Raw genomic sequence first — 15665 nt, 5'->3', positions numbered from 1 at the left:
AATACCATCAAACATCCACATCTGCCTATCCCAGGTCCTTGGTAAGGATTCGATAGGTAGACAAAATGCCAAATCCAGTCTGAACATCTGGCTGACTGTGCGATGATCCATAATAATAATAATAATAATAATAATAATAATAATAATAATAATAATAATAATAATAATAATAATAATAATAATAATAATAATAATAATAATAATAATAATAATAATAAAAAAGTTGGAAGGGACCTTGGAGGTCATCTAGTCCAACCCCCTGCTCAGGCAGGAAACCCTATACCATTTAAGACAAATGGCTGTCCAGTCTCTTCTTAAAAACTTCCAGTGTTGGAGCATTCACCGCTTCTGGAGGCAGGTTGTTGGCAGGTTGGAGGCAAGTTGGTGAGAACTAACTTGTTTCCTCTTTTGCTTGAAAAATGGTGCTAGAATCTAGTAAAAAAAGAATTGTTATTTTCACCTTGATGCAGTCGAAATGTTATTGGACTGCAACCTTTTCTTTTCTCAGCCCTGCACGGTTGGTGGTTTGAGGTAAGAGAAATTGTCACTCAACACATCTCACTCAAGACATCAAGTGGGGGAAGACTGAGCTAAAAAACTGTGAAAATAAGTTATGTAGAAAATGTGTAATGTTATGTATAATGGTTGTTTCTACAGCATGCTCACGCCCTTGAGTTACTGAAGGACCAGCTAGTGGAAGGAGCGAAGGCATTAGATGTAGGATCAGGAAGTGGCTATCTCACTGCTTGTTTTGCTAGGATGGTAAGCAAAAAGCATTTTTTGCAAAATAAATCCCTCTTTCTCTTCTTGCTACAGGTGAGAAGGCATACCTATGTGTGTTCTTTATAGTTAGTATTCTGTCAACTTGATGTATCCGGTGAAATTGCTGTCTGGCTATTACAAAACTTAAACTCTGAAAAATTAAATGGAAAACACAAAAGAATCATTTGCATCTCTGTGTGTGTGCACAAAACCCCATACAGAACATTCTTTAATTATTCCACTACTATCAGGCAATATAATTTTTTAGCACTGTAAAGAGATAAACCAAAAGTGAGTTCCACTTACTATGGTGGAATTTTGCTGTGTGGTTAGATTTGTATGAATGACACATTTTTTTCCTCACATTGGAACTGGAAGAAAGAACGAGATGCAATTGTACGATAGTTGCAAATAAATTGCTTGTGAGTATAACTTCCAATTACATAAGTAATGTTAAACAATTCTAAAATTCTATTTAAAATTAATGAATCTTTACTAAATTAAACTCAATGATTTATTTAATGAAGTCTATTTTCTCTATAATAATGAATTTGAAGTGGTAATAGAGTTTGAATTATACTTGACTCCTTTTATAGGTGGGGTCCACAGGCAAGGCAATAGGTATTGAGCACATAGAAGAATTGGTTCATGAATCCCTTGGGAATGTCAGAAAAGATGATCCAAACTTGCTTAGTTCTGGACGAGTGAAACTTTTAGGTAAGTTATCTGTTTTGTAGCTATGGTACCAATTCTGTTTTGATAGGTGCTTGGTATTTTCAACAGTAGAGAAAGCATTCTAGAAAGATATTTCTTAAAATATATTTTTCAAAGCTACAGGGGTGAGTTGTCTCTAAAGCAGGGCTTTTTTTCAGCCGGAACGCGGCGGAACCGCGTTCCGGCACCTTTTTCCGGGCCGGCCGCACCGGAAATAGCCCCTCCCACACCGGAAATAGCCCCTCCCAAATTTTACTTGCATTCCTGTTCTCTAAAGGGGCGGTCCTAGGGTTTGATGAGGGCATGGCCAGGTTTGAGTTCCGCCACCTTTTCTCCGAGAAAAAAAGCCCTGCTCTAAAGAATTATCTCTATATAATAATTCTTTTTATGGTAAATTGGATGATCTGGATGTTTTGATATTCACTGCTTTCCATATGACTTCTTTTTCATTTTACCCAGAAGTTTTTTACTGGATCTTTTTTAAAGCTCCTTCTAATTGGAAAATAAGAGATTAAATTATATCACTGAAATATTGAACGGAATAATACTGAATGGAACTTTTCTCTAGTGATATCCATGGTGTGATGCTTCTACTTCAAAATAGGTCCCTTTCCCCCCCAGGAACTCTTTGTGTTAATGAAGCCTGCCCCTGACGATTAATCAGCTTGCATATATTTTGTTCTTTATCTGTCATTTTGCTCTGTAGGTCTTGTGTTTTTGTATTACACATAAAAGTATCTGTAATTTAAACTAGACACTGTTTTCAATCTCCTGCGGGGTTTCATTGAAAATGGATTGTAAATGAAAAAAATCATTTTCTTCTTCTTATAAAACCTTCACTGCCCACATTCCTTCTCCACAGTTGGGGATGGTAGGAATGGATATCCTGAAGAAGCCCCATATGATGCCATCCATGTTGGAGCAGCTGCACCCACTGTGCCAATGGAGGTAGGATACAGAAGGACCCCTCTCAGCTCCGTTTAATAAACAATAATCTTATCTTCTGTTTTCCAAGGTACAAAGAATGCTGTGGAACTGTGACCCATGCTGGAAAATTAGCCCCAAATATATATATATATCCCTAATTGTGTTAAAAATATGAATCCTGGGTATACACATATTGCCAAAATAACAAAAAATCTGGAGCACCAGGATAAAGTATAAACAAACTGTTTCATATATAAAACTACTTAGCTTTCGTCGGCCAACCTGCCGACATCGTCAGAGTACAAAGCAAAAGATCCGGGAGTTCGCTTATGTAGCCGGCTGCCACTGCGCCCTGCTCCTCGATCGGGTCATTGGGCCGCTCGTTTCCTCTAGTCGTATTGCTCCTAAATGCCCCGCACCAGTCAAAATGCTGTTCTCCCGCTCGCAATTGCTGTTACTCCCCTGGCGTGCATGCAAATGCCCAAGGGCTGGCTCTCCAGTCGCTCTCGCTCATCGCTCCCCTCCCCTCTTGCCACCGGACGGACCTGAGCGTCCTTCTTAAAGTTGTTTATAGGACACGCTTCTGAAGCTGTTCCCCCGCTCGCAATTGCTGTTATTCCCCTGGCGTGCGTACAAACGCCCAGGGGCTGGACCTCCAGTCACCCTCACTCATTGCTCCCCTCCCCTCTCGTTACCGATACAGAGAGAGAGAGAAAGACTATATATATATAGAGAGAGACTATATATATATATAGTCTTTAATTTGCCTTACCATATTTACTGATAATTGTTCTGTATTACCAGTTGCTGAATGAACTGAAACCTGGAGGAAGACTGATTTTGCCAGTAGGGCCAGAAAATGGAAATCAGGTTATGATGCAATTTGACAAAACTATGGATGGCGAGATTGTGGAAAAGCAGCTGATGGGTGTGATATATGTTCCTCTGACAGACAAAGAAAAACAGTGGCCTCGGTAAAATATTAAAACATTTTTTTTCTTTTGTAAAGTTACCCCAGAATATTGAATTGGTGTCCTAATTGGCTTTTGCTAGGCAAAGTAAAGCTACTAATATGAGAGTGGAATCTCTAACAAAACCACTATAGAGACTAGAACTATCTTCCCTTAAGCAGACAAGGAATGACTATCTTAGAAAATAAAATGAAATTTTGGAGTTTGAGCTCATTATAATTTTGCCAAAACCACTGTTCAAAAATGTTACTCCAAATAATGATTTCAGAATCTCTTTGTATCTTTCTGATATGTTACAGTTTTAATTTTCCAACATTTAATGCTGTGAATACATGGAAACTGCAAGTTAAGTTCTATTAAGCTTCATGGAACTTGCTTTCCCAAAAACATGCATGTGACTGGATTGCAGATGTATTTATAAGTGTGAATTTACATATACTTTGGTTTAATATTGATGTTCTAAAGGGTTTTATTATGCATATTGTAACTCCAAAATTTAACAATTATTCCTATACACTTCTTTGAATTAAAATTAACAATGGTAAAATCAGTTTGTAGCCGGAAAACAAAACAAAAGAGTAAGAGTTCCTGCTTTGCCCCTCCTTCCATTCTTCCTTATTTATGCTCTAATCACAATTAATTGTTCAATCTAAAACTGGAAAGCATGATTTAGTATTAATTTACTACTCAGAATCTTCAGTATTCTGATTACTTATATAACTCTAAACAGCCACCTTTGGTAGTATTTTTAGTGACACAACCAAATATTAGCATTGAGTTTTAGGAAGAAAGAATGATTGTGTGATATAATAAAAGTCAATTATTTCTTTTTCTCTAGGGGTGAACTTTAAAAGATTTAAATAGCTTATAAAGGACCTTTTGAAAATCTATGAACTATATTTGGAAAAATTGATATTTGCAGTACAGTATATATGCATGCTGATTTATCCTCTTTGAAAGTAACATTTGACCTGTACTTTTAAGAACTTGGATGGAATTTGGAAACAAAGCAAGGCAAATTGGGTGATTCAGGAATAGCAACACATTTCACAATTATCAATAAATCTTGTGTGTACCAATGTAGAATAAACAATGGAGCCACTTTCTGTGACTTTTATAAATATGATAAGAAATGGTTTATTTGTGATTTAATATTTGGAAAGTATTTTTCATATATCCTGTTAATGCAGAAAACAGTAACCATCTTGCCTGATAATATTGGATCTGGTTTTAGATACAGCAAAACAAGTCCTGACCAAAAGTGAATAACTGTACTTAATGATCTACTTTTCTGTGATCTATACATAATTTTAGCTGAAGTTATACTGAACACCTGAAGGCACTTTGTGCCCCAAAGCAAAAGTATAACTTATAATGATTAAAAGCTCAGTAGACAAATATTTCCTTGAGACTTAAAGATCAATAACTGATGCCTATAACTAAGATATTTTGGGTGAACCAATAAAAACCAAGGGTTGAACTTGATGACCTAAATGGCTCCTTCTATGATTCTGTGTAGATATAAATAAATTCTAGTATTTCTGTATTCCCAATTCTTTGACAAGAAAGAATTAGGTATTCTTTTTACCCATAAACTAGGCTGTTGAAAGGAAAAATGGGAGTAGGAAATGAAGAAGATTTTTGTATAATGTGACTGCAATCTCAGTTATGATATTGACAATAAATTCTGTTCACAATCTGTCCAGATATACCTTAATTCTACATACCTTATATGTATCATGTTATACCCTTTCAGGACAAGCAACAATACTGTGGAAAACAGAAAAGAAGTAAGAAATAATGGAAACAGAAATATTGCTAAATTTGGTTTATATAATACCATCCTCTGTACTCTTCTATATCGTTCTTTTCTTACAAATTATTTTTAATAATAGAAGTTTCTGCCCCCCCTCATTTAACAGCCTTCTGATCTGAAGTCAGAGAAATCCATCTTTACTAATAAAATACAATGTTTTCTTAAAGGCAATAAAAGGCTGACAGGCAGTCCTGGAATCAATCAACATTTAAAAGGCATGGCAGTTTTAACACCTGTGTCCATACTCTTACACCTCTGTCTAGCCAGGAAGATAAAAGACTCTTAGAATTTACATCCCAATCTACCTTCAAAGATAGGACATAACACCTTACAAAAGAGAGAGCAACAACCTGACATATCTTCACAAACATGTTCAAGGAATATTTTACAACCCAAAATATTTCAATTTCAAAGCCCTAGAATGATATAAAAATCCATGTACTCATCAGGTTATTTGGTCAGCCACTCCAGAAACACCAAATAAATGGAGACCTCCTTTCCAATATGCAGCCTGCCTCAGGCTTATTTTCCTCTGCCAGGGTTTCCCACCTCCCTCCCCCCCACCGACTTGGATTGAGACATGAACCAGATTTTTCTTCCAACACTACTATGCCCATACAACACTACACATATTGCCTTTTGTTGTTCACAATTCTTATCTCTCACACTTTGTTTTCCTCTAAACCCAGTCATTCTTTACCTATATTGTTTTCCAACAGAATCCTCATTCATTTTCTGTATAAGGCTAACCACCTCAATAAACTCCTTTTATGTCACTCATTTTTTAATTCAATCCACTTTCATTTATTCATTCTTAACCTGCATCCCTCATTTTACTACATATACTTTCCTATTCAGTTTATTCAATTTGCTGTTACAACATACCCAACTCTTATTTCTATATAACAAAGTGGACAGATATATGCTCCTGTGCACAACTATTTTATTTCAATAAACATTCATTTCTTCAAACAAATCATATTGTTATCATTTTTCACGGGGAAGACTAGAACCTAGATCTCCCTATTCTTAGTCCAGCACCTTAATCAATTATCCCAATACTCAGTGTGTATGCACTTGTGTAAAATTAGCCTTCATCAGAGCACTTCATTCACTACTTTTGTAAATAGTACATAAAGTGATTCCTTATTCATTTCATTGGTTAATTCATTCTCTTTACCACTTACTTCCTTTACATTACAATTTCCAATACAGCAAATCATAAAGCTTTATTATTGTTATAGTCCAACATATAGAGATGAGGTCGTTAGAAGAAACAAAAATATAATCATTGCAAGCTATTAACACTTATGTAAGACCTATATAAAATAAAGTTATTGTATGAGACATACAAGGTTATAAAAGATAAAAAGGAATGGAAATGGTAGAAGTGGAACATCTATGCATCAAGTGAGAGACTATGCACTAATAAAGGAAACTAGATGCACAATGAGTCTAGTCTATATTTCTGAGTCCCATCATCTGACAGGTTTTGAGTGCTGATGCATAAAATGACAGCACTTCGTGTTCATAAGGAAGATGCTGGCCATGTGGGGCCATCTTCCCAGGTCTTGCAAGGTTATATCATTGACCTTTTATTGTCATTTTATCATGTTTGGTGGATGTGTAAAAAAAAAGCTGGAAAAATTTAGCAATACCTACAATGGAGGAATGGTTGAAGATGACAGAACTTTCAGGAAAAGCTAAATTTGTCTGATTAGCAAAAAGACCATGTTTATATTAGTGATTCAAAACCTTATTGGGTTTTTTTGCATAAAAAAGAAAAAATGAACATGTATTATTCTGATAGGGTAGACTATAGTCACAAGGTAACCTTAGAGAGCTTAAAATATAATGCTGAGAAGATGGGAAGCCAGTTTTTATTTTTGGTATCTTTTTTTCTACTTTTCTACCTTCCTCATATTTTTTTCCTTTATGCACGCCTTAGCTTTTAGTCTTTTTTTACTTCTTTTTCTTCTTTAGTATGGTCAATACAAATATTAAAAAGAAGTGGCAGTATATATTCATCCACAGCTGGGCCAATAGATTTTGTTCTCTACCACCGGTTATAGCGCTAGTCAAGTGAGACTATCGCATGACTTTAATAAATTAAAGCTTGTACTATATCGCCAGCTTTAATCGTATCTTTGCCACATATTTCTTGCTAATGCAGTAGTTAAGGGCAGTAAACGTCGGTTTTGGTGCATTTGGGCCACTGTGCTGCAAGTGCGAATAAAGCCCACTTTTAATTCAGATTAACCTATTCAAGTTAGGATGTCTGGAGCCTACTACTAACAGACCGGATAATCTCTTCGATCCAGTCATTGGAAACATGCTCCAAACGTTACTCTGCTCGGTCCTCCCGAGTTCAGCAAAACAAAATGCGCAACCTTCCGTTAATCACTACCGCATTTGTAGCAGACAGCACGTCCGTTCCGTCGCTTGCTTTACACGTCAGAGACATAGAATAACGTGATTGGGTAAAGATCGCGCGGTCGCGCGGGGGCGGAGCTCGACCACGCCACGTGGTTGGCTGTCCGCCTATATTCCTCGGCATGCGACCCGCGCCGTTTTGGAGATCATTGCTCCGTTTATTCTTAGTCCGGCCGAACGCAGAGCGCGCTTCCTTGGGTCTTCCAGCCGACCTTGTGCCCGGCAGAAGCATGGAGGGGAAGCCGATCCCCGAGCCTAAAGAGCGGGAAAGCTCTCCTCCGGTGGCCAAGAAGAGGCGGCTGGCCAGGGGGCAGGGGAAGCGGCCGGGGCCGCTCGAAGAGGGAGAGAAGCGGTACGTGCCGCCGCCAAAGAAGCGGAATACCGGCGTCAGCTTCGGAGAGGCCCATTTCGCCGAAACTAGTTACTACTTCGAAGGTGGGCTTCGCAAGGTGCGCCCGTACTACTTCGACTACAGTACTTACTGCAAGGGGCGCTGGGTGGGAAAGAAGCTTCTGGACGTCTTCCACTCAGAGTTCCGGGGTCGGCCCATCGAGTACTATCTGGCCGCAGCCAAAGCCGGACGTCTGCTGCTCAACGAACACCCCTTGGAAGACCTCAGCGTCGTACTCAAGGTGAGGAGGCCGGGCGTCAGGCGAAACGCCGAAAGCTCCTGCCTTGGACCCATCCCACGCGGCCAGCGTCCGGTGGGAGAATGCGGTCACGCAGCGAGAAAGAGCCAAGTCAGGCAGTGAAGGTATCGGACAAGTCCCGTAGCCAGCCTTCTGGTCTTAGTAGTCTCTCCTTCTTCCCCTCCCCTTTTCAATATGAACATAGCAGATATAGACCTTTTTTTTTTTAACAAGCACCTCCTAACCCAGTGTTTCTCAACCTTGACAATTTTAAGGCATGTGGACTTCAATTCCCAGAATTCCACAGCCAGCATTGCTGGCTGTGGAATTCTGGGAGTTGAAGTCCACATGCCTTAAAATTGTCAAGGTTGAGAAACACTGTCCTAACCTGTAAGTTTTGCACTGACGGATATTTGAATATGTGTGCATATATCATCGAATCAGGTGTGCAAAAATACCCCATCAGTGCTTGGGTTGCGTGGTTTGCACCACGATGAGGCCCCAAACTGTTACAAATGTGTCATGACTCATTCTGGGAGGACAGTTGCCGTTTGTAATGTGACTTCGTTCCATGTGAAAATACAAGGATCTGTGCTTTAGGTTTGGTTTTTGTATCTCAAGAGTAATTACAGTTTCATGGCTGATTTCATACAGAGGATTGTGGTCTACAATTTGATGATAGTTTATGTTTACTAGATTAAATATCAGTGCCACTTAATTGTTACGAGTTCAGTCTTTGAAGGCAGACATACTGGTATTATTTTCAGGTAGTTCCTTTGAAAAATTATATGAAAAGCTATTTATTATTTATTTATTTATTATTTAAATTTATATACCGCCCTATCTCCCTTACGGGACTCAGGGCGGTGAACAGGCAATAATAAAAATCACAATAAATATTAAATAAAAAGCCTGCTCTAAAATACCTCATATAAAAACCCCTACCAAAACACAATCAAAACTACGCCAGGCCGGCCGCATGGAATAGATGGGTTTTCAAGGCTCGGCGGAAGACTATATGACCATACTTTGCATACTAACTGTTTCAAAAAAAATATTTAGCTAAACTAATGTATAATAATTGCTTTGTTTGCAGAATAATGACTTTCTGGAGAATACCATACATCGCCATGAACCTCCAGTTACAGCACAAAAAATTGAGTTTATAGAGGACAACGATGAAGTTGTGGTTGTAGACAAGCCCTCATCTTTACCTGTTCACCCTTGTGGTGGATTTCGGCACAACACTGTCATTTTCATTTTGGGCAAAGAGCATAACTTGAAAGAGCTGCATACTGTTCATCGGCTTGATCGCCTGACATCAGGTGTCCTCATCTTTGCCAAGTCTGCAGAAGTGTCCAAGAGAATTGATGAACAAGTTCGACAACGACAGGTCAAATTGCTTTTGTTAATGATGTCCAGTTCAAATTGCTTTTGTTAATGATGTCTTGATATTTATAATATACTTCTCCAACAGCATCTGTATGATATACAGATTTAACCATCTTTAAAGTAAGAGTGCAAGAAGGTTAATCTAAGAGAGATTCAATGCATGCTCAGTGAACTTCATAACCCAAACAAAAATTCTTGTAGGACTTCCAGGACCAGAACTTTAACCTCTATATGAGTTTGGTACATTCCTGACGAGATCCTATTTGGGATAGTGGTTAAGGCATCAGGTCAGAAACTGGAACCATGAGTTCTAGTCCTGCCTTAGATCCAAGCCAAATAGTTGACTTTGGATCAGTCACTCACTCTCAACTCTAGATAGCAGATAATGATAACTCGCTTCTGGAATCTTTCCAAGAAAATTGCAGGGACCAGTTCAGGAAATTGCCACTGAACTAAAGGCACAAAAAATCTGAAAATGTCTAAGAAGCCATCTATCTGATACCATGCATTCTTTGATAGATGAGCTGTAAATTTAACAAGCGATTTAAATATTTCCTTAGCTAGTAAACAAATGAATATCAGTCTGGTTTTTGAGGTGCTTTAAAACCAATTGAAGGTGCTTCAAGCTTGCTTCCTGTCCACCTTAATGTTGATACACTTTTAGCCTCAATACAGAACATGGTTAGTAGATTAACTAGATGTCAAACAATTTCTCCCTTGTAGATTCAGATGGTTCTGATGCTTAACTTTTGGGCTCTAAAGACCAAGCTGTTTCCCTAGACATTTGGGCGGGGAGATTGGACTAGCCCTATTGATAGGATTTTTATGAATGGAAGGTGTCATCCTCAAGCAGTCATTTTTAATTATTGGGTATTAATTTTTATACACCATCCAGGTACACTGTTGTGAGATAGATGGCCATATAATTGCATACCTGCATAAATGATATTGTGAAATACACATTCCTTCTACATTCTAAAATTATTTTTTTCCCCCAATTCTAATAGCTGGAGAAAGAGTATATATGCCGTGTGGTTGGAGAGTTTCCAGAAAATGAAGTGATCTGTGAAGAACCTATCTTGTCTATGTCTTACAAAATGGGTTTGTGTCGAGTGGATCCCAAAGGCAAGCCATGTAAAACTATCTTCCAGCGGCTCAGTTACAATGGCAAGACTAGTGTGGTAAAGTGTTTTCCATATACTGGCCGTACCCATCAGATCCGTGTCCACCTACAATTTTTGGGGTACCCTATTGTCAATGATCCTATCTACAATAATGAAATATGGGGTCCTGAAAAGGGTAAAGGAGGCAGTGTTAATAAAACTGATGATGAATTGTTTCAGTCATTTGCGGAAGAATATGTCTCAAAAGAGAGTCTGGGACTCTTGGACATTGTTGAGGAGGACCTGAAAACAGTTTTAGAAGATAAAAAGCAGGAAACTCCAGAAAATGGAACTAAGCCTCTGCAGGTTACTACCGCAGTTGATCATTTTGACAACATTGCAGAATCAGAAGACAAAGAAAAGATGCTTTCTCTGAATTCTGGCCCTCAAGCAAATGTGCACAAAACTGAAAGTAGAGAAATGGGTTTAACTGAGTTCCACAATGAGGTGGACCCATTATGTGAAGAATGCAAAATGGTAAGGCCTGATCCATCACCCAAAGAGTTAGTGATGTATCTCCATGCTTTACGCTACAAAGGAATGGAATTTGAATATTGTTCCAAAATGCCTGCTTGGGCCCAGGATGATTGGGAAGAGACTTGAATCTTATTTTATAAAGTGAAGAGCGGGTGAGAAACTTTCTGCAAATGGAGTGGAAGAAGAGTCATTATATGTGAAGAAACTGTTGCAAAATTTTCTTTTTATTGCAAGAAAATGAAATAATAATCTGGAGAAGCAATATTTCTTACCAAGTAAGAATATACAAGCAATCCATGAGTTATAACAATATTGGAACCTGCCCATTACAGTACTGTTGGAGTCGGGATAAATGAGCTTTATCCTTGCTCACCCAAGCACATTCGTGAAACGAATGTGCAGGACATTAAGTGTGCATGGGATGCCTCGGGGATGACCCTTGAGGGACTAGTACAGGACCATCCCTGCCTTGGGCCTTCCAAGGCCTCTCCCCACCCCTGAGATAGCCCATGCTCCGCTTCCCACCCTCACAACCAGTTGGGCCTCTATTTTAATACTATACATTTCTGTACTCTCGTCTATTTTATTATGACTGCCACTCAGCTGCTCTGTTCCTTAATAGAGCTGCATAGCGTCTCCAATAAATTAACTTAATAAAAGGGCTCATTAAACAGCTGCAATCATAGTTAATGTGTCTTATGGGGAGCTTGTAGTGCCTATTTCATTGCTTTTAAAAAGCTGTGTAATAATAAAGCTGTTCTAGTTTCCTGGGAGCAATCATTGGTTCTAAAAATCTGATGAAACTGAGCTCTTTCCAATAAATACACACATTAAAAACATCTGTTGCTAATTACTTGTGCAAAGTTGACGTGATTTAAAATATCTGAAGCATGAATTCTGGGAGAGCTGAATTCCAGCCCTGAACAAAATGGAGTAGACAGTTGTAATACCTATGAAACGTTAGGGTTAGAGGAATCGTATTTTCCCAGTGACAAACTATTTCCTTTTGAATGCTTTGTATGTGGGAAATGCCAGCCAGTTAATTACCAATTTTGTTTAATACATTTTGAGTAATGGAATTATTAGAGTATGCCAAATGTTTGAAAAATGCACTTTACACTGCAGGCAAGAAGTGTAACTATGGACCCTCACTTTGATAGGAGAAATACTGTACAATGTGAGATACTTTTCACAAGTGTTCTACTCAGTCTGACCATTCCAACAAAAACAGGAATCCCATGCAGATTTATATTCATATGAGTGGCTGTGATCACTTTCATATATAATGAGATGGCAAAAATGTAGTTAAGGTATGTAACTGATTCAGTTCAGTAAAATTGAAAGCAGGCTGGAAATCTCTGAATGGCTAGAAATAACATTCAGCTCTGGCAAGTATGAAGGTAAGTATAGGGAAAAAGTAGTGTAAACTAAATGTGTATATGCCAGTAATCTCTGATTTTGGCATGAATTTCGCAAGATAGAAAAATTGGGAATACTCAAGTTCAAAAGTAAGTTTCAGGTCAGGCTGTCATTACAAAAGTATGATGTGAGTATTATACATTTGTTCATAGTATCTTACAAAATATAATCACTTGTTCTCAGAAAAATATTAGAAGATTTGAGTATTTTTAAGTATATAATGCAGATTAATAAGTGATGCTAATAGTTCAGGGGTCTCCAACCCCTGGGATACAGCCCACTACTGGGCTATGAGCTGTTCAGAACTGGGCTGCAGAAGCAGTGGGCAAGCGAGTGCACACACACATCACTTGCACGAGCAGCGGATGAGTGCATGCGCTCCATTTGCATAAGTGGCCATCTTCAGGTCTATTCATCTGCAGCAGCATTCAAGGCAACTTCTGACAAGGTTGCTCAGATCTGTTCTGAGTTGGATTCTGACTCTAGATTCTATGGACTTGACTGAGGCATGGTCTGGATGTATTATCTAGGAGGTGTTTGTTTATTCCAAGGCCCTAAACAGAGTCCTTTGAATTGCACTTGTACATTGATTCCATGTCCATCCTGCTCTGTTAGGCCTGCCCGAGAAGTGTCATGGGAATTGGGCTAGGAAGTGGTTAATTTGTTCTTGAATGAAAAAGTGGCCTTGATGATAGATGATATTGGATAATTGTCCAATTCCTAACATCCCTTTTTTGGAGAAAGTGGTTTAGTTGCAATTTCATAGGATTCTGGGGAGAATGGATTACAGTATCTGATCCTTTAAGTAAAGATTTGAGGCTTAGGTGTAGGAGTAAGGTAGCAGTGATTGCATTTCTGTTCATCTCTGAAAGGCTCAGAATGGGAATGGCCACCCCTGAACTCTCAGCAGTTGTGCTGTGTCTTGGTTTCCTTTAGTCAAGCAATGGCATTTGATAAGGATCAGAAAATATGCCTTCTCCAATGGAGCAGTCCACCTTCCCAAAAAAATTGGTCCAGACTATGTTGGCTTTCAAAAGGCAATGAAGATCAGCTGCCCCATGGCATTGGGCCAGGATCCTGAACAATTTTCCCCCACAAAAACAAATTATCTGAAATGGTATAGGGTTTCCTGCCTGAGCAGGGGGTTGGACTAGATGACCTCCCTTCCAACATCATCATCACCATCATCATCATCATCATTATTATTATTATTATTATTATTATTATTATTATTATTATTATTATTATTATTATTATTATTCCAACAGAAACTATATTAGCTAGTTTAAGCTAGTTAAGATGTGAAGCATGTAGAATGAACTGTATTTTAAAACTAAAAATGAACTTTAGATCTACTAGCAAGAGCTCTCTTGAAAGGAATCCAAAACTCGTGAAACACTCATAGCACTGAAATAATTCTAATTAGCAGTGCTTTTTTTGTAAAAAAAACAAAAAAGGTGCCAGAACTCACACACATCATACAACCTGCCTTGCCTACCCTACAAGGTTCCATCCAAAAAAGGTGCCGGAACTCCATTCTGGGCGTTCTATGACAAAAAAAGCCCTGCTAATTAGCTTTATGGAGATGTTGATCCTAAGCTGCAATGTGTTCTGTTTAGAGGTTGATGTTTGTGACTTGACTTTTAGTTTTGTTGTAAATTGCCCAGAATTGTTTTAAATTGGGTGGCTAAATGAATAAATCAATCAACTATATTCTAAAAATATGGAATTTATTTACATGTCTGAAAAGATCAAAAGTTTGATGAAATGTATACACTCTCAACCTTTGAAATGACTCTTTATTGATGTCATGGAAAAATAGAATAATTTAGTCCATATTTTCCTTTAGACTTAGGTGTAGAAGTAGTCGTTATTTGCAGTTGTATTAAAGCAAATAAATGAATAAATAAATTTCTGACTTTCAGTATTCAGCTTTCATCTATATTATTTGCATTGGCGAGGGTTACTTGTAGTATTCATTTTTTTTAAAGTTGTATACTAACAGCAGCAATCAAAAACTGTTAGAAACAAGATCGTTATTCTAAAAAACAAGACGCAGAAAAACAAACACAACGACGAGGATGGGATTCGAACCCACGCGTGCAGAGCACAATGGATTAGCAGTCCATCGCCTTAACCACTCGGCCACCTCGTCGCGGAAGCCTATCCTCTCTCCAACCTTATAAGAAGCGATTCCTACCAATGGCTTTCTCCTATTCAGTTCTACTTACGTACGGGCTCTCGTTTCTAAGCAGCGACAAATCAAAATGTAGGATTTTGTGCTGACATACGACAACCGCTCGGATTCTAAAAAAAATATTTACTCGGATTTTTGCTATTCCTCCTTCTCCTCCCCTCCCCCCCCCGCACATTACTTCGGCGTAGAACACTCGTGGCCACTTGGGGGGGCGGGGGTGGAGCACGATGTTGTACGGCAGGGGTAGTCAACCTTGGCTCTTTTATGACTCGTGGACTTCAACTCCCAGAATTCCTGAGCCAGCTTAGCTGGCTCAGGAATTCTGGGAGTTGAAGTCCACGAGTCATAAAAGAGCCAAGGTTGACTACCCCTGTTGTACGGCAAGAGGAAACCGCCATGACGGAAAGGGAGCCTTCAGGAGCCTCAGAGGCGGAGGCGGCGCATGCGTGAAGCCTGGCGGTTAGTTTGAATCCGACGGCTGTGGCGGCCTCAGTGTTTGCAGCTGCGGCAGCAATGACTGGGAGAGTCGACCGATCCTGACAGCGAAAAAGGGACCTGGGTTTCACCGGAAGCGGGAACGGAGCCAGGGTCTGGTACTTTAGGACAGGCGCGAGTTCATGATTAGGTAAGGCGGGTTTGCGGCTGGCTTCCCCACGGCTCGTCCGAACCGAGCCTTTCCCCGAAACACCGCCCTCCCCCGAAGCCCTTTTCCTCACGGCTAGCTGGGCAAGGCAGCCGGAGACCCGCCGCGAATGACTCCATTTT

At 39.1% G+C, this 15665-nt stretch overlaps 2 protein-coding genes and 1 non-coding gene across 6 annotated transcripts in view; 2 read left to right on the top strand and 1 right to left on the bottom strand.

Moving 5' to 3' along the window:
• LOC107286211 (protein-L-isoaspartate(D-aspartate) O-methyltransferase) overlaps positions 1–5377 on the top strand; it is a 12651-nt gene extending 7274 nt beyond the window's left edge. For 3 of the 4 annotated variants that reach the window (XM_015814537.1, XM_015814539.2, XM_015814538.1), the window contains exons 5-9: positions 658–762; positions 1359–1479; positions 2339–2424; positions 3208–3377; positions 5131–5377. In XM_015814537.1, coding sequence (XP_015670023.1) covers positions 658–762; positions 1359–1479; positions 2339–2424; positions 3208–3377; positions 5131–5263 — 615 coding nt within the window. In that variant the 3' untranslated portion in view covers positions 5264–5377. Of the gene's footprint in view, positions 1–657; positions 763–1358; positions 1480–2338; positions 2425–3207; positions 3378–4212; positions 5074–5130 lie in introns of those variants that run through there. The other variant, XM_015814540.1, reaches the window with a different exon arrangement.
• A 2476-nt stretch (positions 5378–7853) lies between these two features.
• On the top strand, positions 7854–12063 carry RPUSD2 (RNA pseudouridine synthase domain containing 2). Its single transcript, XM_015814547.2, has 3 exons — positions 7854–8255; positions 9349–9645; positions 10652–12063. Exons 1-3 carry the CDS (start codon positions 7854–7856, stop codon positions 11408–11410), a joined length of 1458 nt encoding a protein of 485 aa, XP_015670033.1. The 3' UTR covers positions 11411–12063.
• Positions 12064–14776: 2713 nt separating this feature from the next.
• TRNAS-GCU lies at positions 14777–14858 on the bottom strand. Its single transcript has one exon. It is a non-coding gene; the product is annotated as a tRNA-Ser (tRNA).
• Between the last annotated feature and the right edge of the window lie 807 nt (positions 14859–15665).

This window comes from Protobothrops mucrosquamatus, unplaced genomic scaffold, assembly GCF_001527695.2.
Source record: "Protobothrops mucrosquamatus isolate PMUCROS unplaced genomic scaffold, P.Mucros_1.0 scaffold261, whole genome shotgun sequence".
Taxonomy (NCBI): Eukaryota; Metazoa; Chordata; class Lepidosauria; order Squamata; family Viperidae; genus Protobothrops; species Protobothrops mucrosquamatus.
Note: the sequence above shows the minus strand (reverse complement) of the source record. Positions and strands in the feature narration are given on the sequence as shown.